Genomic DNA, 22,223 nt, shown 5'->3' on the forward strand with positions numbered 1-22,223 from the left:
GAACAAGGACAGAGGAATGACCCCTGTCCCGGGCCCTCCAGAGATCATTTACCAGCGTGACCAATGCCGTTTCCGTGCTGTAACCCGGCCTGAAGCCCGACTGGAACGGGTCCAGATAGACTGTTTCCTCCAGGTGCCGAGGGAATTGCTGCGCAACCACACTCTCAACAACCTTCGCCACGAAGCGAAGGTTGGAGACTGGGCGATAGTTAGCCAATACATAGGATCTAGGTAGGATCTAGGTAGGATCTAACATGCATCCTTACCTGTGCTCGGCCCAGTTGAAGTCAAACTTCATTTTATATAGTTTCTGCCATGCTGGACCCAAACTCTATGCACGGTCACTCAAGCCCTCGTTGTTTCCCGCCTGGACTATTGCAACGCTCTCTACATGGGGCTCCCCTTGAGGTGCACCGGGAGGCTCCAGCTAGTTCAGAATGCGGCCGCGCGGGGGATTTGGGGGGCCTCTAGATACTCCCATGTAACACCTCTCCTGCGCGAGCTGCACTGGTTGCCTGTGGCCTTCCGGGTGCGCTTCAAGGTGTTAGTAACAACCTTTAAAGCGCTCCATGGCAATGGACCTAGGTATTTGCAAGACCGCCTCCTACCAAATACGTCCCTTCGACCAGTCCGCTCCCACAGAGAGGGCCTCCTTAGGGTGCCATCGGCCAGTCAATGCCGGCTGGCGACCCCCAGGGGGAAAGCCTTCTCTGTGGCAGCTCCTGCCCTCTGGAATGACCTACCCCCGACCTACGTACAACTGCGGACCTGCGCCTCTTTCACCGAGCCTTGAAAACCCATCTATTCCATGCGGCCGGCCTGGCGTAGTTTTGATTGTGTTTTGGTAGGGGTTTTTATATGGGGTATTTTAGAGCAAGCTTTTTATTTAATATTTATTGTGATTTTTATTATCGCCTGTTCACCGCCCTGAGTCCCGTAAGGGAGATAGGGTGGTATATAAATTTAAATAATAATAATAATAATAATAATAATAATAATAATAATAATAATAATAATAATAATAATAATAATAATAATAATAATAAACTGCTGCACCAAACTGATTTCTATATTTCCTTTGCAGGTCTACTTTATTCTCTTCCCTCATCCTCTAAACAATGCTAAATTTAAGTAATTGTAATGACTAGGTATCTTCAGACCCAGGACTGAAACAAATTATGTACATATTTTGTTACTATTTTCAGTAAAGCCTAAAAATAATAGCACAATAATAACAATTCTGGAATGAAGTATAGATTGGATCACTTTTCCCTACAAAGATTCTTTTTCTTATTTGTTGGATTAGTATTGTATACTAAGCTAAGAGCAGGCAATTAAGAGTTGCAGATAGTTCTAACTATAATCCTTGATATTGGTCAGGCTGGGTAGCACTAATGGCTTGTTATATAAAGTGACTTTTTATTTGTTTTGTTTATATATCGAATTTCAAGAGTGCCCATCTTACCCACAGAGTGACTCTGTGGATCTTGTTAGTTCTTAAGGTATAAATCCTGATTCAGAACAGAAATAACTGTGCCATAATGTTTTGTATGTTACAATTTACGTTTTGTAGTAGGTATGCATTGTGATAAGTAAATGTCCACTATATTATATTGTTGTACCTTCAAGCCAAATTGACACCTAGTAATTGCCTGGCCAGTCCCTGCAATCTTGGCAAGATTTTTAGAAGGGATTTCTCACCACCTTCTTCCTAGCTAAAGGATATAATGTAATCCTTACATCCATGATATAGTTTGATTGCAATATTTGCTCAGACAGCTTTGGGATTACATTACTTGTGGATCCTAGTAGATGATTTATCACTCTATATTTTCCTTAGACATAAATATATTAGCAAAAGTCTGGACTCATGTTTGTTATATGCCCAGATCTTGTATTATGAAAAGAAATATTGATGTGCTGGGGAAATACTCTTTTTAAAACTTATTTATTTTTGGCTCTAAGTGTAATGTATAAACTCAAACCAATTACCTCAACCACTATTTAATGTAGACTGATTTTGAACTGTGGATATTGTGATTGATACATTTAACCTGACTAAAAGATTTTTCCACTACTTTTTTGAAACTTGCACACCCTTTTGTGCTATGTTAATGAGTCCTAATAAAATAGTACCATACCTGAGTATACTATTTCAGATATCAGGGTTTATGTATAAGAATATTATAATTATATATTCTACTTCAACTAAAACCGAGGCTATTAGATAATATTGAACATTTCTTTAACTCAAGCATTTCTCAAACTTAAGTTTGAAAGTGTGATGTATGGTTATAGTTGTTTTTTTTTAAATGATGGTTGTATTGGTAGAAATGCTATAACTGTTATCAGTCAGGCTTATGGAAAAATTCCTCTCATATAACCACAGTTTCCTCCATAGTTTCCTTAAAGATGATGAAACAAATGGGTGTGCTATATTTACATTACTTTTATTTTGTAATAGTGGACACAGAAGCAAATTAAAAATATAATTAATGTTTTGATTTACAGGTTAAGGATTTTTAACCAACTGGATGATGAACTGAATTCTCACCAGCATGAATTGAAATGGCTAATGAGCAAAGCAAAGCAAATTGCTTTAAAAGATAATCATTTTGCCCCAACAATTGACAAAGAGATTAATTGTTTGGAAGCAACTTGGGATGATACAAAGAAACTAATCCAAGAAAAGTAAGTTAGTTGTTTACTTATTTATGTACCAATATGTCAAGTTTAACTCTTGGTTTATCAGCCTTTCAATCAGCTTTTAGCAATAATATATAGATCTCTTGTAAAATTAATGAAAATGCTTACTTTTGGTATCATAAACATAACTTTGAGAGCATATACTTCTAGAACAGAGAACAGTATACTGGAAAAGCCTAGAGTAGATACCCTTCCCTGCTGTAAATTTATATTTTTCAGCTGGCAGTAGGTAGCCATGCAAGCAATACTCAGATCAAGCAATTTGCTAATTGCTTAATGTAATATAATTGCATTACTTTAACTCCTGCTACGTATACTTCAGTTTTCTAATGCCACATAGGGATTGTAGTAAATGCCTCATACTTGTGAAAATATCAGAGGAATTAAATCGTAATCCATATGAAATGTTACCTATCAAACCACCATCAGCCATCAAGGTAAGTTCTGGTGTCTATGTCACAGTGATTCTTTCCTTTGCAGGCAGGAGCAGTGTTGTGTCCTTCTTGATATTATGAGACAGTATCACAATCTGAAAAGTGCAGTTTCTAAAGCAATAGAGGATGCCAGCACTGTAACGGTGACCAAAGCCATGCTAAAAGACCAGGGAGATGTGCGAAGGGCCTTATCGAAGGTAGGTTAAAATAACTTTGTGTTCAAATATGTTTGTTGAATGCATATTAGTTTCATAATCAACTCCTTAAATCTCCACTTTTGAAGATAGATCTTTATTTCTTTGCAATGAGTGGTTAGTTTTTAGTTAAAATGAAATGTGCACCAGAGGAACTATTTAAAGTATTCCAATGAAAATTGAGATATGCTCACAAAAAAAGACGACCTCCAAAGCGAAACAAACATTTATCAACAGGAAGGCAGTTTATTACAAAGCTCCGATTCTATTGGTGAATGAAAATCAATGTGACTGTCTTTTCCCTGGTATAGACCACAGCAAGGACTTCCCACAGGAAGGACCTCTCCTGGCTGTTTAGGCCTTCTTTAGCTTCATTGAATTCAAATTCTTTTAGTGGCTACTCTTTTCACATCCTACAATACTCCAACCTTATAGCCAGTTCTGTATGATGCCATATTCAGTTGTTATTGAAAGTTACAATGGTGGCTACAAGCCAACATTAACAATAATTCTTGAGCAGTGAGTGAGATAGGATGGACTTAGAATTTTATGACTTATCCTAAATACGTTGTATCTCTGCACTGTGCATAGGGTGTTTTTGTTTTTGTTTTAATAAAGGATTGCAGTCTAAAAATAAATTAGGGAGGATGGATGGTGAATCTGTTTATTCTATGGATAACTATAATATATTCCTGTTTGTAGCATGAAGCAGCCAGGAACGAGCTGAATGATAGACAGGCTGAACTGGATGCCTTCACTAACAAAGGAAAACACCTCATTGCAGAGCTGAAAAAAATACCAAACTGTGATGCTCGGATGATAAAAACTGAGATGGACAGTACGGTGGATAAATGGTTAGACGTAAGTGGTATATTTGAAATAAAGTTTGGATAGCTGAATGTTTCAATAAAATACAAACTAAAATAAAAGCTTCTTGTGAGGAATAGAATACAGGATGTCCTTGACTTACAACCATTTCATTTAGCAACCATTCCAAATTATAATGACACAGAAGAAAGTGACTTATCACTGGTCTTTGCACTTAACAACTGTCACAACATCCCTATGGTCATGTGATCAAAATTGGGTACTTGGTAACCAGCACGTATTTACGACAGTTGCAGTATCTTGGGGGGGGGGGTCATGTGATCACCATTTGTGAGATTCCTAGCAGGCTTCCAACAAGAAAAATAAATGGAGAAGTTGGATTCGCTTAACAACTGTAATAAACCATGTCAAAAAGGTTGTAAAATTGGGCTCTTAACAATTGCATTGCTTAGCAATGGAAATTCTGGTCCCAGCTGTGATCATAAATCTGTATTTTATTCTAAAATAACTTTTCTCTTAGAGAGAATTTGGATATTTTACTATAACACACATTGCTATAATTATCAGCAGCTTGCTTAAGCTGACTTTAACTATGGTTTGTTGAATAAGCTATGGTGATTTTGTTTCCCTATCATGCTAAGGCAGAAACAATTAAACCACATTACAGTTTAGCATTTTGAATATCTTCTCATTTTAAAACAACTTCTGCTCTCTTTTTACCATGGATTTTAATCCATTACTACTTCAATCAGTATCTTGTGGGTATAATTACTAACAAGTTGATTCTTGCAGAAGTAATTAGGAAATAAATTGTTTTTACTGTATTTCACGTCATACTATGTGGTTTTTGATGTGGCATAATTTTAACAAAAGTTTGTTTTTCTTTTCATAATTAAGAGAAACAAGTTTGTGTTTATGAACCTGGTAGTTTCTATTATTAATGTCCCAGTTCATGGTTAGGGCACCATTTACACATTTGTAGTTAATTGAAGACTTTCATTTAATAGCAGTTTGGTTGGGAAATCGGATTACCTTAAAGTGCTATAAAATGTTAAGAATTTGAACAATTTTGAAAAAAAGGTTTCTTTTATTTTTGTCTCACTTATTTTTTCACATATGGTGAAAATGATACCACCTACCCTTGTTTGGCCATAAACAATATTCCAGTGACCAGGAGTAGGAGATGCTAGCCTCACCAAATAATAAATTAATGACAACTCATGAGATCCATCAATTGAGTGTTCTTTAATCAAGTAATAGCTTAATTATCATGTTGCTAATGGAGGGGGAGAGAGGCACTAGGGTCCTCAGCTTTGGAGCCCAACAGGGCTTGATCCTCTCTTCCCTGCTATGTAAAACCACTGGGTGAGGTGGTAGTCATCTCTGCACCTTTTGCTGGTCAATGCCTAGAAGCTACTAGGGTTTGGATGGGTAAACCTAGACTCAAACTAAACTCAGAACAGTTGATTATGAGTAATGCTCCTCTTACCTGACATGATACCCTCCTTGCTGGGCTTCCAAAGAGCCTTGATGACATTTCTCTTTAGGAAAGCATTGGAGACAATGAAGATGGACCTGCCTTTGTTGGGAAGTGCCATTAGGGAATGTTTGTTTTGTAGATTATTATTATTATTATTTCCATATTGTTATTACTTGATGTAAACTACTTAGAGCTCTTTGGAAATGAGTAGCTTACAAGCTATAATGGAGTAAACCAGAATGAAATGAAATGGTTTCTTTCATTGCTTAACAGGTTTCAGAAAAAATTGAAGACAACATAGATAAGTTGAGCGTTAGTGTGACTTTGTGGGAAGACATACTTGCCATCCGTGATAATATTGAAGGATGGTGCAATAACACAATCTCCCAGTTGAATGACATCATAAACAACTTGGCGAACTGTCGTGGAGCTGAAATTTTCTTGGATGAATTTCAGGTGCCATAATATACAATATTTACTATATCCAATTTTAAATTCTTAGCACATGTTAAAATTAGGAGAATTGAGTGTAATGTGTTTAGCTACTCTAAGCTATGTGCTTATATTTGTGTAGCAAAATGCTCCTTGTTGTAAAAAATATATATGTTTAATGAAAAGCGGCATATTGAGGACTTCTGGATTATGTAATTCATCTAGAGGCATATTACAGAATAACAGAATAACAGAGAAATCTTCTAGTCCAACCCCCTTCTCAGTCAGGAAATCCTATACAATTTCAGACAAATGGTTGTCCAATCTCTTCTTAAAAACCTCCAGTGTTGGAGCACTCACAACTTCTGGAGGCAAGTCATTCTACTGATTAATTGTTCTAAATGTCAGGAAATGTCTCCTTAATTCCAGGTTGCCTCCCTCTTTGATCAGTTTCCATCCATTGCTTCTTGTCCTGCCTTCGGATGCTTTGGAAAATAAGTTGACCCCCTCTTCTTTGTGGCAACCTCTCAAATACCGGAATACAGCTATCATGTCCCCCCTAGTCCTTCTTTTCTCTAGACTAGTCAAACCGAAATCCTGCAACCATTCTTCATATGTTTTTGAACCTATATTACAAAGTAATAAATTACAAAACAATGTGCTTCAGAAATCAATGGATCCATATAACTTTATTTCAGATAATATACCAATAGAAAAAATTAAATTCATATTTATTCTAATGTTGTGCAACTGTTCTTTACATGTTCAGCCTCTAGTCCCCTAATCATCTTTGTTGCTCTTCTCTGAACTCTTTCTAGAGTCTCATCCTCTTTTTTATATCATGGCAACTAAAACTGGATGCATTATAACAAGTGTGGTCTGACCAAGGCATTATAAACACTAACGCTGCTCTATTTACTGGCCATTCAAAGTTACAATAGGGCTGAAAAATTAACTTTACAACTGGCCCTTATACTTACGACTGTTGCCATGTCCCTGTGGTAACATAACTGAGACTCAGATTCTTTGCAACTGTAAGGTTTTTATGACTGTTGCAATATCCCACAGTCACCTCATTGCTATTTTGCACTTCACAGTCAGCTCCCAACAAGCAGAATCAATGAAGAAGCCAGCAGTATAAAATCACAAGTCGCAGTCAGGAGATGTCTCACTTAACAACCAACTAACTTAGCAATGGAGGTATTGGTCTCAATTGTGGTCAGTAAGTGAGGACTACCTGTACACAGAATGGTATAACTCTTTCTTTCAGTTGGAGCAAGAATGTGCCAGGAACAAAATATTTATGTTTGCTATATTTCAAGTGCAGTCTTTTAAATTTTCCTTACCTGAATAATGGCAAATGTTAAGATATGACAGAAATGAAGACATTAATTTCCCTCATGTGTTCCTTTGTAGTCTGAGTTGAAGCACAAAGAAGAGAAGTTGGAGCAAATGAGTTCAAAGATATATGAGCTTAAAGAATTGGTAAATTTAGAAGAACTTCCTCCAATTCTTCTGGTAAGATAGACTTTTCTGATTGGGGGGGAGGGGTGTCAAATCCAGGAAATCAGGAGTCCAGAAACTTCAAATAAATATAGGTTTACTCAGTGCTTTTTTTCTAAAAAAAAATAAAGATGCCAGAACTCACACACATCATACAACCCGCCTTGCCTACCCTACAAGGTTCCATCCAAAAAAGGTGCCGGAACTCCGTTCTGAGCGTTCTATGAGAAAAAAAAGCCCTGGGTTTACTGTATGCAAATGCTCTCTACACTAATCTGATCTACTAAAGGTCAAAGGAAATAGGATGTAGATAAGAGTCAGTGGAATTCAAGGTGGGCCAGACTTAGATCTCTTGTGGGCGCAAAAGGACTTGAGACTGATGACACATTTGACCCTTCCCTTGCGTTCTGCCTGGTCATCTCCTACATTGGGCATGGCTTTGCTCTGGAACCTTTTTTTCTGCAATGGTGGAAGATGACAAAATAGATATATAATATTTCTGTAAGAATTCAGATATGTAAGTTCTGCAGAGCTCAGGCATTCATTTCACTCTTTAAATCTTCCCAACAACCCCAAATGAGAAGAAAATATAAATTGTTCACCCATTGGATCAAAAGTAGTGTTAGACTGTTATAATCTATAATTTATTTGGAGCACTGGATAAAAGCATTCCATTTCATAAACATTGTTTGAATCAATAAAAATATTTGTGGAAATGTTCCAATTAAAACATTATATTCAAAGGCAGAATTTACCCATTATGTAATCTTTTCTAGGTCATAGCTACTGATTTTGATTCTTCTATTATACATGGCCTTGTTGTGAATTTTTTTCCTTTAAAAAACACTGTATGAAACAATATAGTATATGCATAATTTTTAGTATTATAATCAAGTTATTTATAAATTTATGAAATTTATTTGCTGCCCATCTCAGTTCCAACAATCCGTTTCAGATACCAATCTGGAAGCAAAATGGGAAATTTAAAAATAAAGGTGCAGTTTTTATATACGGAACGTCTCTATAAGAAATTCAAAAGTAAAGAAATCAATACAGCTTGTACATAATTTAATGTGTCCTCACATACATGTTTGATAGCAAAGAGATAGAGTAAGCTCTAGTGATTTTCCACTTGGTTTATGATTAGCCATATTGATAAGTATCTATAAATTTCTAGGTTTCAAAGTAACTTTTCTTGTTTTCCCATTCCAAATTTTTTATCGAAAATACAGCTGAAGTTCATAACAAACTACAGCTTGAGAAACCATCTAATGCTGTGTGGCAGAGCAGAAAAAGATTTATAAAAATCTGTATCCCTGATCAAAGACATTTTACTTGTTGCCTGAAAAAAAATACACTATAATTTATTAATAACTACCAATATATTATAAAACCTTTTTTAAAATCAGGCCTAAAAATGGCTTAAAAAAAGTTTGTTCTTTTTCTTTCAATAGGGTGGTTTGTCTTTTTTTTTTTGTATTTCGCCAAAACAGTTCAAATACACCTTACAGTCTTGACTGTCAGTTTTATACATTTATTTTTGAATAGTCTTGATTGTTACTTTAGTGTATCCATATTTATTTCTAGTTTTTAGATGCTGATTTAAAGAAGAAGATAATGCATAGCAAAGCAATGTACGATACAGCTAAAGAAACTTTGAAAGATTTTAATTCTCAGAAGACACAGTTATATAACTTCGTTACTCAGATGGAAAACTGGTTTGTCAATACAGAAGAATCACTATTAAACTGCATTCACAGTCAGGTTCCATCAGACCTTGGGAGAGTCAATGTAAGTAGCATAAAACTAATAAACAGACATTGAGCAAATTAGAATAAAAACATGGGGCATTTAATTTGTTATCAATCCCTTAAAATAAACCCCGTGAACAAATCCACTATTTTAAATCTTCATCCATTAGAGGTTAATTGCCATTTAATGGGAAGAAAAAAAATGTGGGGTCAGAGTTAATGCTGTGCTGTTAAAAGCATTTAAAATGTCTCAGATCACATGGCTGTAATTTTTGTCTTTTGAGTAAAATGTATGTACTTCGAAGAAATATAGCTTTTCTTTCTCTAAGTGAATTTCCTCAATCTCCGAGAAAAATTAGATTTTCAGATTGAGGAAATAAGAGCACTTGAAAAAGTGTTCTTCTGTTCACATCATATAGATATAGCAACATGATCAGGACAGTTCTTTAATTGAAAATGCAGTACTGTGGACTGCTTTATTTTTTTTTTCAGATTTAGGGATTATTCAACTTATGTTTAATGATTAGTCCAGTTTTGCCCTGACCGGAAGTTTTAGCACAAAGAATTGGGACTTAGATATCTTGAAGTTTGGCAAGGTAGTCCATTAACATTTCTCTTAAAAGTAGTTGCTAAATTTTGGCTATTAGTTAGTATTCCAAGGACTTTCCCCATTTTCAGTTTTTCTTCTTAGATGAGAAGCAAAACATTTTCGAACAAAAACACCAAAAAAGTCCACTTGCCTTTTGGAAAAAGTACATCATGACCTGGATGATTGAGAATCTCCATATTCAGTCAATAAAACAGGTTTTAAGTAATGTTCTAATGTATTTAAATGTTCTAATAATATCATTGTTCCTTCAGAAAATACAGAAGGAGATCCGCCAACAGCAGAACAATTTTGATTCTACACAGGAAATGCTTAATGGCCTCTGTCGCAAATATCCATCATTGGAGTTGGAAACTATTGGAGGCACTATAACATCCCTGATAAAGAAATTTGAAGCTGTAAATCAGTTGAGTTTGAAAACGCAGGGATCTTTACAGGAGTCCCTAGAAAAACATTTCTTACGTGAGTTCTCACTGAATTTAATATATGAATCATGTAACCCACAGGAATGTATGCTGAAGACAATTATGCCAGTATTAAAATAAAGTTTCCATTTACATCATGAATTCATGTGGGGGCTAGGTTTTCATTTAATTCCCGTTATTGAAAGTATATTTTATAGATATTTCCAAGTCCTCTATTGCTTGGTTTCACGGACACAATAGTAATTTTGAAAAAGTATCCTGGCAATTACTAATATTATATTTGTGGATAGGGGCAAGCACAAATACTGGGGACATCACTCATTTTTTATGCATGCTTGCAAGTATATGCTTTCTGTGTGTGAGTGTATAAAGGTGTGCATGGACAAGTTTCCTTGCTTTCTCCAACTATGTGCTTTCACTTCCTGTATGAATTGCACAATTCTATCCTGGCTACTTAGCTCCTCTTCTTGGCTTCCCTATTCCTTGTTCTGTATTACTGAGATCATCTTGGTCTCCCTGGTTTCCTGTGACATCTTTCTCTATCCTTATCTTAGGCTAGCAAGGATTAGATAATCCATTTCAACTTTTATTTTCATTTTGTTCTGTTTGTTACATTTACAAGGGTACAACCTGCAGTCTCTTGCCATCTTTTCTACAGGCTTTTGTGAGGTCTCATGAGTCCAGAACCATTATACTGTTACATTCTTGTTGAATTTTAAGTATGGAATAGATAAATCAGCCTTATTATATGATAATGCTTGGTATCTCCTTTTTTTTTTTTTTAAAGAATCTATGGAAGAGTTTCAAAACTGGTATTCTAATCTGAGAATTGCAGTAAAAGATATAAATATTGCATCTGGGGACAGTAAAGCTATTGAAGCAAAACTCCACAAACTACAGGTAAGGTTGCAGGAATGAATGAGTTCCATGTTGCTCACCTTGCAGACTTTTCTGGATAATATTAGGAAATCATTGAGCAATTCTTTTTGTGCTTGTTGTTAAACCACTATCTTTACAAAGGTCAAACAATGATTTTATATCATGATGTGCAACAGACAGAATGCAATATTAATGACCTTTTATAGTTTTTTCATAGAATTCTTATCCAAACCAAGAGTTTGGATAAGAGTCAAAAATTTTAACTGTCTCTCATACTATTTGATGTAGCCTACAGACAGTTTGGTATAGTGGTTAAAGAACTAAGGCAGAACCTGGGAGACTATGAGTTTTAGTCCCACCTTCAATAGGAAGCCAACTGGGTGACCTTCAGCCAGTCACTCTCTCTCAGCTCTAGGAAAAGAGCAAGAACAAACCACTTTCCAAAACCTTATCAAGAAACTGCAGGGACTGGTCCAAGCAGTTACCAGGAATCAACACTACCATGAACTTACAGAAAAAAAAAATCATACAGCAATATCATAAATGCTTTCTAGGTTTTCAGATATGTTCTCACCACTGAAAAGTTTACATTAATAAAAGTTATATATATAATTTCAAATGGCCTATTAGTTATTATATAAAATTTAAGTGCAAGTGTGTAAGTACTATTAAAGTACATATTTGTATTGGTAAAATCAAAATCAACATCTCATAAAAAATAATAATAGTACTAGCTATTTTTACAATGTTAACATTAGTAGCATTTATACAATTCAAAAAAATGTTTCTTTAACGTAGAAGACTTATAAGATAGCCTATTGTTGGGGTGTTCTTATTTATTTATTCTGCCACAAATCATCATATGTACATAAGTAATTTACCATTTTGCTTCCCATTTGTCCAGTCTGAAAAAAAATCCATTGTAAATTATTCCAATTATTTTTCTGATATCATCAACATATATTACCATTCACCATAGATTAAAGTTCTTATATGCATAAATCAAGTAGTACTTGGATTGTTGTACTTTTGAAAGTTAAATACAAGATGAAAGTTAGGTATGCTCTCTCTTCATATCTATTTCCCTTTCCATTTTTCTTTACCCTTATCAATTTGTGTATTTGTTTTACTCAGAAAGTGCTAGACTCTTTTAATGAAGGAAAGGCTAAACTGGAGTCAGCCTGCCAGGAAGGAGAAAATCTGTGTACTTATTTGCCTAAACCGTCTGTGAATGGTATTCAAGAACAGATATCTAAAGCTCATCAGGACTTTGAAGCATTTCTAAAACAATGTTTGAAAGATAAACAAGATTTGGAAGAATGCATTGCAGAATTGGAAAGGTAAGTTTCCGATATCCATGTTTAATATAGTATATAGATATATTGCCTTACGCTATACCTAAATTAAATGGCAAAAATACAAAATAGTCTCAATAAGAGCTGCACATTTATTCTACTATTTCTGTCTGACCATCTTCAAATGTAGTTTTAGGATATAATTGGGGAAAAAATGGAATAATGGCCAACACAGTGGCAGAGTGAATGTTCTGTAAGATGTATTATTGCATTTTGTTTTGATTTAGAAGGTACTATTTTCAGTAGAAATGCCTAATTTATCTGTGGTGGAAACAAGGAAGTATGGAGTGTTCATTTCAACATGATCAGAAACACATAGAAGGTTGGCTAGCCACCCTGCTTACCATCTGCTTATTGGAGAGGAAGCTCCTGCTTTGCAGAATCTTGGTATGATCTGCAATCCTATTTAGAGCATCTTGTCCCTTAAATGCACAGGAGGAGGCAGACAGGTCTGTTGTTGGGGTGTAGTAGAAGAATATAAGTGTAATGGACCTACTTTACTGCTCACATAATTATCATTCGAAGATTTAATTGCTTGAAAACTGTTTTTTGGGAGCAATCATCCTAGTATTTTCAGTTTCTTCATTGACTGTGATGATAACTGCACACCGTGCCAGTTTAGAATTGGTAAAGTTCCAGAGTCACAATAATTCTCATGGTTTGCTTTGCCATATTTGGATCCTTGTTAAGTATTTTTAGAATACTTACAGCTATAGAGAAGTATGTTCTTTGTCAGTGTTGTTCAAAAAATTGGTGTTATTTTTAAGATACATACAGATCAAGTAGGTGCATGTTGCATCCTGTATTTTTATCTAACAATAGTGGTACTGTTTTATTTGCTTGTTTTATTACAGTTTTGAGGACCAGTGTAAAAGCTGGAGTTTGTGGCTTCGTGAAAAGAAGGAAAGAATAAACACAGAAGCTCTGGGTGAACACAGACAGCACATCCCAGATAAGAAAGATGAGGTACAGAAAGTAGAAGCCTTTTTGGAAGAACTTCTGCTTGCAAGGTATAAAACCATAATTTATTAACTAATTCTTCTCTTTTTATCTGCCGTACCATTATAACAATGACCCTACATTTTATTTGCTGGTCTGGTACAGCTGAAAGCAGAAAGCCACAACTCTGCAAACTTCATTATTTACAGAATTCAATAAATAACAGAGATTTGAATTTGGTTCTAATAATGAATTTATTTTATAAGGCACAATTCGTATTGTTCTATTGAGAAATAAATGAAAGTAGTTCACATATTTGAAAGCGAGGCACGTAATTTTTATACCCATTTTTCTAGAATCTCTGAAAAAGGTTGATCTCATCACAATGCACATTTAAAGCACAGATTAAGCTTGCCACTTTTTTCTGCTATATTCACCTCTAACAACGGACTGATACAGTGCTTATATTGTTGGTATCAAGTAATCACATCATATAAAACAACAAGATAGTAATTTAAGTTGCCTGAGAATCAGTGCTCATAATAGGGACCAGGAATTGAATGTAACATCTAGCAATGTCCAATTTTTTTTAATAATTATAATGATTGCGATTTGATCTTTTGTGTGAAGATATTAGCTTTCATATCTAAACCATATTTTGACATCTTTCTGCAATAGCATGGTTTGCCCATATGTATTCATAATTATATATTTATAGATGCATTTATAACAGCTTTTTACATTTTATTTTTTAGAGAATCCTTTGATAAACTCTCTCAAAAGGCACAATTTTTAAGTGAGAAAGACTACAGCACTGGAATGGAGGTTCGCCTGGCCTCTCAGCAGTTTTCTGCTTATCAGAATTTAATCCAGGAAGTAAAGGAGAAGCTGCGGCTCTCTCAGATAGCCCTCCAAGATCACCAGACTTTGGAGGAAGCTCTGCAGGATATGTGGACCTGGGTAAAGGATGTTCAAGAAAAACTCAGCTGTGCTGAGGGCACCCTTGGGGACAAAGTGACCTTGGAGAAAAGACACCTCCAAATTCAGGTAAAATAGCAACAGAATAGAAGTACTGACATCAAAGAACTTTTGTCTTAACAACGTTTTGACTAAAATTTAGGTAAAATTGAAACTGTTTCCCAAAGTCAATGATTGACCAGCCAGGACCAGACATGCAAGCTGATTGGGTGACCTTGGGCCGGTCATTCTCTCTCAGCCCAACTTACCCACAGGGTTATAGTTGTGGGGAAAATAGTAGGAGGAAGGTGTGTTGGATAGGTTCACTACATTGAGTTAAAGGCAGGAAATAAGTAAACGAGGTATTTAAATTATAATTCTATCCATTTTTTTCTACTTTGCCCTTTATATTTACTTTTTATTGTTAATTCATGTTATATTTGGATAAAAGTTAATATGGAACATTTTCAGAGAGTTTTTAATATCATCATGAAATGATGATGATGATCATCATCATCATCAGTGGTAAAATGCCAATCCAATACTGATTTCCAAATAAGAAAATATCCATGAGTTTTTGTCACCAACAACCCATCCATTCTCAAAGTATTATTTCAAGATCATTACAAAGTCTCTCATAATAACAAATACCTACATAATTTTATGATAATAATCCCCTAAGGGACAATCAACAGGGAGCAAAATCTAGGTTACTATATTCCCAATGGACAAAGCTACCTGGATAAAACTTTTTCCATTTGTCATGCCCGCAGAACAGGTAAAACCATGCACAAGATGGTTTTAGGTATTCTCTGAAAAGTGTTGAACTGGAACTTTTGTGTCCTAGGAAATCCTATTAATGAAAGGGGAAGGAGAGGTCAAGTTGAACATGGCCATTGGCAAAGCTGAACAAGCCCTTAAAACAAGTAATGAAGAGGGACAGAAAGTGATTCAGAGCCAGCTGCAAAGATTAAAAGACCTCTGGGGCAGCATTGTCAGCACCTCGGTCAGCTGTCAAAGGTAAAACCTTTATGTTGCTGCTTCATTCTGGTCATTTTTCTTCATTGAGACTTTATGATTTCCTGAATTAACTCTTAAGTAAAAGATATTGCTCAGAACCCAAGATTAATGAAAAGGGGGAAATTCATAAAAGGAAGTTTCCTGCCTCTTTTTCCTCCTCACTAGAGAAAATTAGGACCTTCTCAAAATGTAATGTGAGACATGGAGAGCTCCTGGAGAAACCACCTCAAATCCAGCATTGAATAGAATGAATTAAAGAAATGGCAGTATTAGTCTTCCTACCCCTCCCCAACAGAAATGTTGTTAAGAGAAGTAAGGAAGGGAAGGCACTATTTTATATAAAATATGCAGAAAAATTTATTAACCGCCCTTTCAATCATTTGAGAAGCCTTTTCTTCCTTCCCCCATATTCATAGCATGTCCTTATTCTTGCTTATCTACAAGTAGAGAATCATACTGGAACATACATTTTGCAACATTCTTGATGTTTAAACTCAATTTGTTTCCCTAATAACTTTTCATATTTTGATTTCAATGTGTGTTTCTGTTATATTAAGCTTACTGGAGTTTGTCATAAATCAGTGGAATTGCCACCTGGAGAAGAAAAGTCAGCTGGATCAGTGGTTGGATTCAATAGATCACAAATTGAAAGAGCCTTTGGAACCTCAGAATGGCCTGAAAGAGAAATTTTCCCAGCTGGACTGCTTCCAAGCTATTGTTTCAGAAGTGGAAGAGCATTCTAATGACCTACACCAGCTCATAGTAAAAGCCAGAGAACTGCACGAGAAAACACAGGATGATTCTTTTGGAGAAACTGCTCAAGAGGAGTTGAAAACACAATTCACAAATATTGCAACGGTTGCTAAGGTGAAGATTTTGTAATATGTAGGCCACCCATAATTAGAGAAGTTTTAATTAAGAAAGTTCAAAGGTTAAAATGTATGCTAATATAATTATATGATCAACATAATTATATGAATTACCAAACAGATCCAATGAATCTATGACAGGATTCACACATTATGCTAAATTGTAATGTGCTTTAAAAAAATCAGCTGAACTTATTAATTCAATCCAGTCATTTGTAATTGAAGTAAAACATAAATTAGTGTGGGCCTGATCTCTGATTTGAAATAGAACTAGAGATCTCATTGAAAAAAAATGGAAAAAATCCAACATAACTATCACCCAAAATGAAACAAGTAGGGTCAAAGTCATGAAAACAACTAAAAATAACAAAGGAAGGGGAGAGAGCGTAGAACAGATAGCAGGAAAAGAATAGAAGACAGATTGAACAGAGAATTGAATAATGAGGGAAACCCAATGTTTGAATGTCATTTCTTTTATGACATTTAACTACATTTTAGAAAGCTACTAGTTCCAACTTAAAAGAAAGATGCAAGAGAATATCTTAGCCCACGCAATAGTTACAATTCTGGAAACTATTAATACATTCAGAAAATTTTCAGGGTCTAATGAACAAAGAAGCAGTACAGTCTCTGAGACTGAATGGCTAAGGAATAAAAAGTTCCTTGACTGTAATGAGTTAGTGTTTACATATTTTCTATTTAATCTCTTCTTCCTTCCTTTCACTAGTGTTGTACACCTCATAGTTGCCCTTATTATATCATTGTTGCAAAGCTACACTATTCAAATTTCTTTATCAGTAAAATCAGGGTGCTGGTTATCACATTTAAAGCTCTATATTACAAAAGGTCAGATAATTTACATGATCATCTGTCTCTGAGATGATACAAGATCAGATAGAGTAGGGAAATTCTGGGCCCCTTCCCTTAAATGTTGCCTTCTGGTGTGACCTAGGAAGTAGGTCCTTTTTGCCATGTGGAATCCTTTTGCACAAGGAATCCAACAAGCCCCCATTCTTTTAGCTTTTCAGAAGGCCATAAAAAGTTGGCTCTGCTCCAGGCTCTAGGAAAGGGTGAGATAGAAGTCAGTGGAGGTTGAAGGCATTGAAAGTGAATGGCTGAACCATCAGATTTTTGCTTTTTCTTTTTGGTTTTATTGTTGTGAGCTATCCAGAATTGTGTTCTTAGATGGGCCACCATACGTATATTTGAAATAGCACTATAGCACTTAGACTTATATACCACTTCATAGTGCTTTACAACCCTCTCTAAGCAGTTTACAGACTCAGCCTATTGCCCCCAACAATCTGGGTCCTTATTTTACCAACCTTGGAAGGATGGAAGGCTGAGTTAATCTTGAGCAGGTGAGGATCGAACTGCTGGTAGTCAGGAGAATTAGCCTGCAATACTGCATTCTAACCACTGTGCCACTACGGCTAAATAAATTAAATGAAGTTATATTAAATTCAATTAATATGATTTTCCTCTCCTGGCTGTTTTCTGTAATTTATTTTCTGATTTTTCCCCTTCTTCTCAAGCAGTCCCATAACAGCTTCCATGTTAACAGCAAACTGGTGCTTATATATTTACTTTCATCATTTTACAAAATCCCAGAGCTCTTGGGAGGAAGTTTAAGGTTAACTTTAGAGTTAAACTCAATAGAGCTATAAAAACCTTGTGTATAAATTGTACCTTGTTTAGATTAGGGAGCTTTTCTTTATTTAATCAGACAAGCTCAAACATTGTATGATTAGTAATCTCTTGTATTGATAATAAATCTCTTGTTTCTCTACAACAGAGAGAACCATGCTTCGCTAGTCTTATTATGTGAGGCAGCAATAACGATATTAGGGCTGGGCACTCTTTGAAAATGATTCAAAAGAGTGCTTCAGACTTCATGACACCTCTGTACTACTCATCCAACAGATAAAAACTGCATGAAATCTTAACAGTGTCCACACAACCATGAAAAAAAGATATGACTGTTTTAAATGGATTTACTTTAATGAATCAACTTTTTTAAGTAGCTGCACCTATTTCAAAATCATACTGTCCATGAGCTTAAAAATAGAGGCCTTCCTTAATGAATACCAGAAAGTTATTTATTTGCACAAATGCAGCGTTCATAATATTTTTAAAATCAACTTTGAAATTCTAGATCAGTGGTGGCGAACCTATGGCACACCTGCCAGAGGCAGCACGCAGAGCCCTCTCTGTGGGCATGTGCATCATCACCCCAGCCCTCCCTCTCCCTGCAGCCCCCTCCTCACCAGCAGGAGAGACACCCCCTGTGCATGGCCTGCATAGGGTAGCACAGCCAAGGACATGGCAGCTGGGCAGCAGGGGCAAGACTCCGCCCTTGCGTCCTGTTGTGCGCAGATGCTGCGGGTTGCAGGCAGAGGGCGTGGCCACCATGGTGCTGCAGGGCCGCCTGGGGGATCTATGGCGGGCCGTGGAGGCGGTAGATGGCCCTGTGGGTGGTGTGGGGTGGGGGGCAGGGCAGTTTTTGGGCACTTGGTGTCTAAAAGATTTGCCATCACTGCTCTAGATGGTATTAGTCATTTTTGACCAACAGTATAATTAGACAAAAATAATAGTGATAGCAAACCACTTCTCTTCACACTATTTTCAGATTAAACCAATCTGGGTTGATTGCATCAAGCAGAAGAAAAATACTGTTTCAGTTCCTTAAACACAGTTTTGAAGTGTCTCCTTTTGATTTACAGGAAAAGATGAAAATAGCTGAAGATATTGTAAAAGACCATCTGTTACACCTCGATGCAGTGCATGAATTTTCTGATTGGCTTCATTCAGCAAAAGAAGAGCTTCACCGCTGGTCAGACACATCAGGAGATTTGTCTGCCATACAGAAAAAATTAGCCAAAATCAATGTGAGAAATTGTTTCGTAGTTTCGTTATTAATTTCTGTATATGTGTTAAGATATTCTGAGCTTTAAGTATAGAAAACCCTCTAATTTCTTTAGAACCAGATTGGGCACTTTTAGTTCCCCTGACTGTCTTCCTGCAGCAGAATGGAAGGCACTGAATTCTCTTGTTCTCTTTCTCTCAGTAATTTTTCACACAGGAACAAGAAAGAGGGACTTCTGCAAAAAAAAAAAAAAGCTTTTATTTTGCCACTGGGATCCCTCTATTAGATGAAAAATCTTATATACAGATAGTCCTTGATTTACAACTGTTGGTTTAGCAACCGTTCAAAGTTACAGTAGCACTGAAAGAAGTGACTGGTCCTCACACTTATAACTGTCATAACATCCCACCAGTCACGTGATCAAATTTGGCTGCTTAGCACCCGACATGAATTTACGACAGTTGCAGCATCCCAAGGTTATGTGATCGTCATTTGCAACCTTCCCAGTAAGGTCTGACAAGCAAAGTCAAGGGGGGGGGAGTTGGATTCATTTAACAATTATGTGATTCACTTAACAACCATGTCAAAAAAGTCATAAAATCAGGAATGACTCACTTAACAATTGCCTTGGTTAGCAAGCTGTAAATTGAGGACTACAGTATCTGTAGATTGAAAGAACCCTTTATCCTTAGAAAAATCCAACATATTTTTTTTTATATTCGGCTGAGCATATAGTTCTATTTAATCATATTTATAAAGACTGGCTCTGCAGGTAAACAGTGATTATTAAGTAGATCAAAATGGCAATTATAAAGCAATACAGAAGAAACCGTGAAACAATTGTTCACCCCAAATCCAGTTTATATGCCATGTAGCAAAGTTGCCACTTTATCTAATACTTAAAACAAAGTATTGCATAAAATGCTTAAAATAAGAAAGTTTTTTTCTCATTAAAATAATGATACTACAGAGTGGACAAACTTGCTTAAATATTTTTGCTATATTCCGCATTGCTTCTTCTGTTCAGTTAAGCTGATGGCACTTCTAAAAGCAACCAGATGCCTTGTTTATTTTAATGAAATCCGCGTTTCTCAGAAAATTGTTACTCCTCCCCCCCTCCCGTTGGATTCTAAGTATCTTTTAAAGTATCTGATTGTTGTTGTTTAAAGTATCTGATTGTTGGATTCTAAGTATCTTCTAAGTATCTGATTGTTGTTCGCTTAGGCATAGTTTTGCTTTGTTTTGTTTCTGCCTGGGCTTCTGTTTTTACTTTCCCCTTACATTTTAGCACAGCTTGCACACACTTTTGGTGAAACTGCCAACAGTTGTGGAGTGAGCAGTTCACAGCTCTGTAAAAATGCTGCATGTGGCTTGTTCGGCTGAAGTGGATCCCGGCCATTTCAGTTACCATGGTGATATTCCATTGCAGGAGCTGATAGATTCCAGACAGACTGGTGAGGGTCGCCTCCACAGGATCGAAACGCTGGCTCCTGCCGTGAAAAAGAACACAAGCGTTCAAGGGGGCAGAGACATGGACGCCGAAATGCAAGCCCTCCAGTCCGACTGGAAACAGTGGGAAGAGAATGCTTTCCAATCCCAAAACAAGCTGCAGGAACTGGAGAGTCAGATGGCCTGGTCAGAGCAGGAGTTTGCAGTTCAAGCTGTTCTTCTGGAAGAGGCCTTGCAGCGCTTCAGCACGTTGCTTGCAACCTGGTCTGAAGGCCTGACCCCTCTGGACAGTAAGCACACAGACCAAGAGCTGGTTGAATGCTGGCACCGAGAAAAGGTAAACTGCTTTCTTTCTGTGAGGCTGTCCTACACTTTGATGGGAGGTGTGTGTGTGTGTTTGCAGGGGGAGGAGAGAGAAGTTGCTAATGGCCAGAAGAGAGTTCTCATTCAAACAAAAACAGTACAGGACACAAGAAATGCAAAAACGAGAACTTTAAGTGCTCTCTTGACTGAAAAGTTAATATTGCAGCACCGGACTGGCCTATAACTGCAGGGTCTCCAGCCTGGAGTCCAAAGGAGGTAACATACATCTTTGTGCTTGTTCCACTTAGATTCTCCCCCCCCTTTTTTTGTATGTATTTTAGTTTCAGAAAGTAGAATGTTTCAAAGCAAAATGTGCCAGCTGTAACATCTTTATTGCAAAAAAAAATAATTAAATCCCCCTGCTTCCCAAAAGGCTGTTATAAGATATTCCTGAAAATAATGGGTGGCTGCTAGATTCAGCACTTTGATGGGAATTATATCCATCTTCCCAGAGAAGGGAGAAATTAGAAATGAGCACTCTGGCTTGGTCATGTTGAAAAAAATGGGTGCTTCATAACTGTTTCTATCTCTTAGAATAACCACTTTGTGACTGCATCCATGGTGTTTTCAAAAATCCAGATGCATCTATTAGTCATTGAAGTTTCAAGACACTTGCGTTTACATATAAAACTGCAGGGATGTCACCAATGTTGTGGAAGTATTTCACAGTTTCTTGTGTGTACTCACACTGCATTTCATTGATCTTTTAAAAACTAAACGTGGAGCCTCTTAGCAGAAGCAGACTCAGTTTTCCAGGATGCTTTCCTCAATAGTGTACATAAGTCTTTTGTATGGTAAAAAAAGACATCTTTTCTAAGTTTTAGTGTAATTCAAAATATATTCTATTAGCTTGCTTGGTTTTATGGGATGGCGATGGGTGCTCTCTGTTTTTCCAACTTCCACAGATGCCCTGACTGTCCCTGCTTCCTAAACTCCTTTGGAATATAAACGAAGCACAAAAAGGTGTATTGTAGGAAGGTTGAACACTGCGAGAGAAACTACAGTTCAAAGGGAAATAACACTTTTATATACTATCCTGTCACTTTGTAATTAAAGTGGGAGGCCATTACATCCAGCCAGTGAGAATTGGACTAAAATCTTCCTCTTCTTAGAGGGAAAAAATTATAAAGGAATCCTCAATTGACAGCCATTTGTTTAATGCCCAT

At 36.4% G+C, this 22,223-nt stretch overlaps 1 protein-coding gene across 1 annotated transcript in view; it reads left to right on the top strand.

The window, feature by feature from the left end:
- SYNE1 (spectrin repeat containing nuclear envelope protein 1) overlaps positions 1-22,223 on the top strand; it is a 284,981-nt gene that overhangs the window by 107,113 nt on the left and 155,645 nt on the right. Inside the window, exons 40-54 of the mRNA XM_015821883.1 lie at positions 2,512-2,691; positions 3,187-3,337; positions 4,037-4,195; positions 5,916-6,098; positions 7,491-7,592; positions 9,165-9,368; positions 10,190-10,397; positions 11,148-11,260; positions 12,374-12,579; positions 13,449-13,604; positions 14,289-14,580; positions 15,338-15,510; positions 16,068-16,377; positions 19,103-19,267; positions 20,675-21,031. Of these exons, the coding sequence (XP_015677369.1) occupies positions 2,512-2,691; positions 3,187-3,337; positions 4,037-4,195; positions 5,916-6,098; positions 7,491-7,592; positions 9,165-9,368; positions 10,190-10,397; positions 11,148-11,260; positions 12,374-12,579; positions 13,449-13,604; positions 14,289-14,580; positions 15,338-15,510; positions 16,068-16,377; positions 19,103-19,267; positions 20,675-21,031 (2,959 nt within the window). The remainder of the gene's footprint in view (positions 1-2,511; positions 2,692-3,186; positions 3,338-4,036; positions 4,196-5,915; positions 6,099-7,490; positions 7,593-9,164; positions 9,369-10,189; positions 10,398-11,147; positions 11,261-12,373; positions 12,580-13,448; positions 13,605-14,288; positions 14,581-15,337; positions 15,511-16,067; positions 16,378-19,102; positions 19,268-20,674; positions 21,032-22,223) is intronic.

This window comes from Protobothrops mucrosquamatus, unplaced genomic scaffold (assembly GCF_001527695.2).
Source record: "Protobothrops mucrosquamatus isolate PMUCROS unplaced genomic scaffold, P.Mucros_1.0 scaffold_168, whole genome shotgun sequence".
Taxonomy (NCBI): Eukaryota; Metazoa; Chordata; class Lepidosauria; order Squamata; family Viperidae; genus Protobothrops; species Protobothrops mucrosquamatus.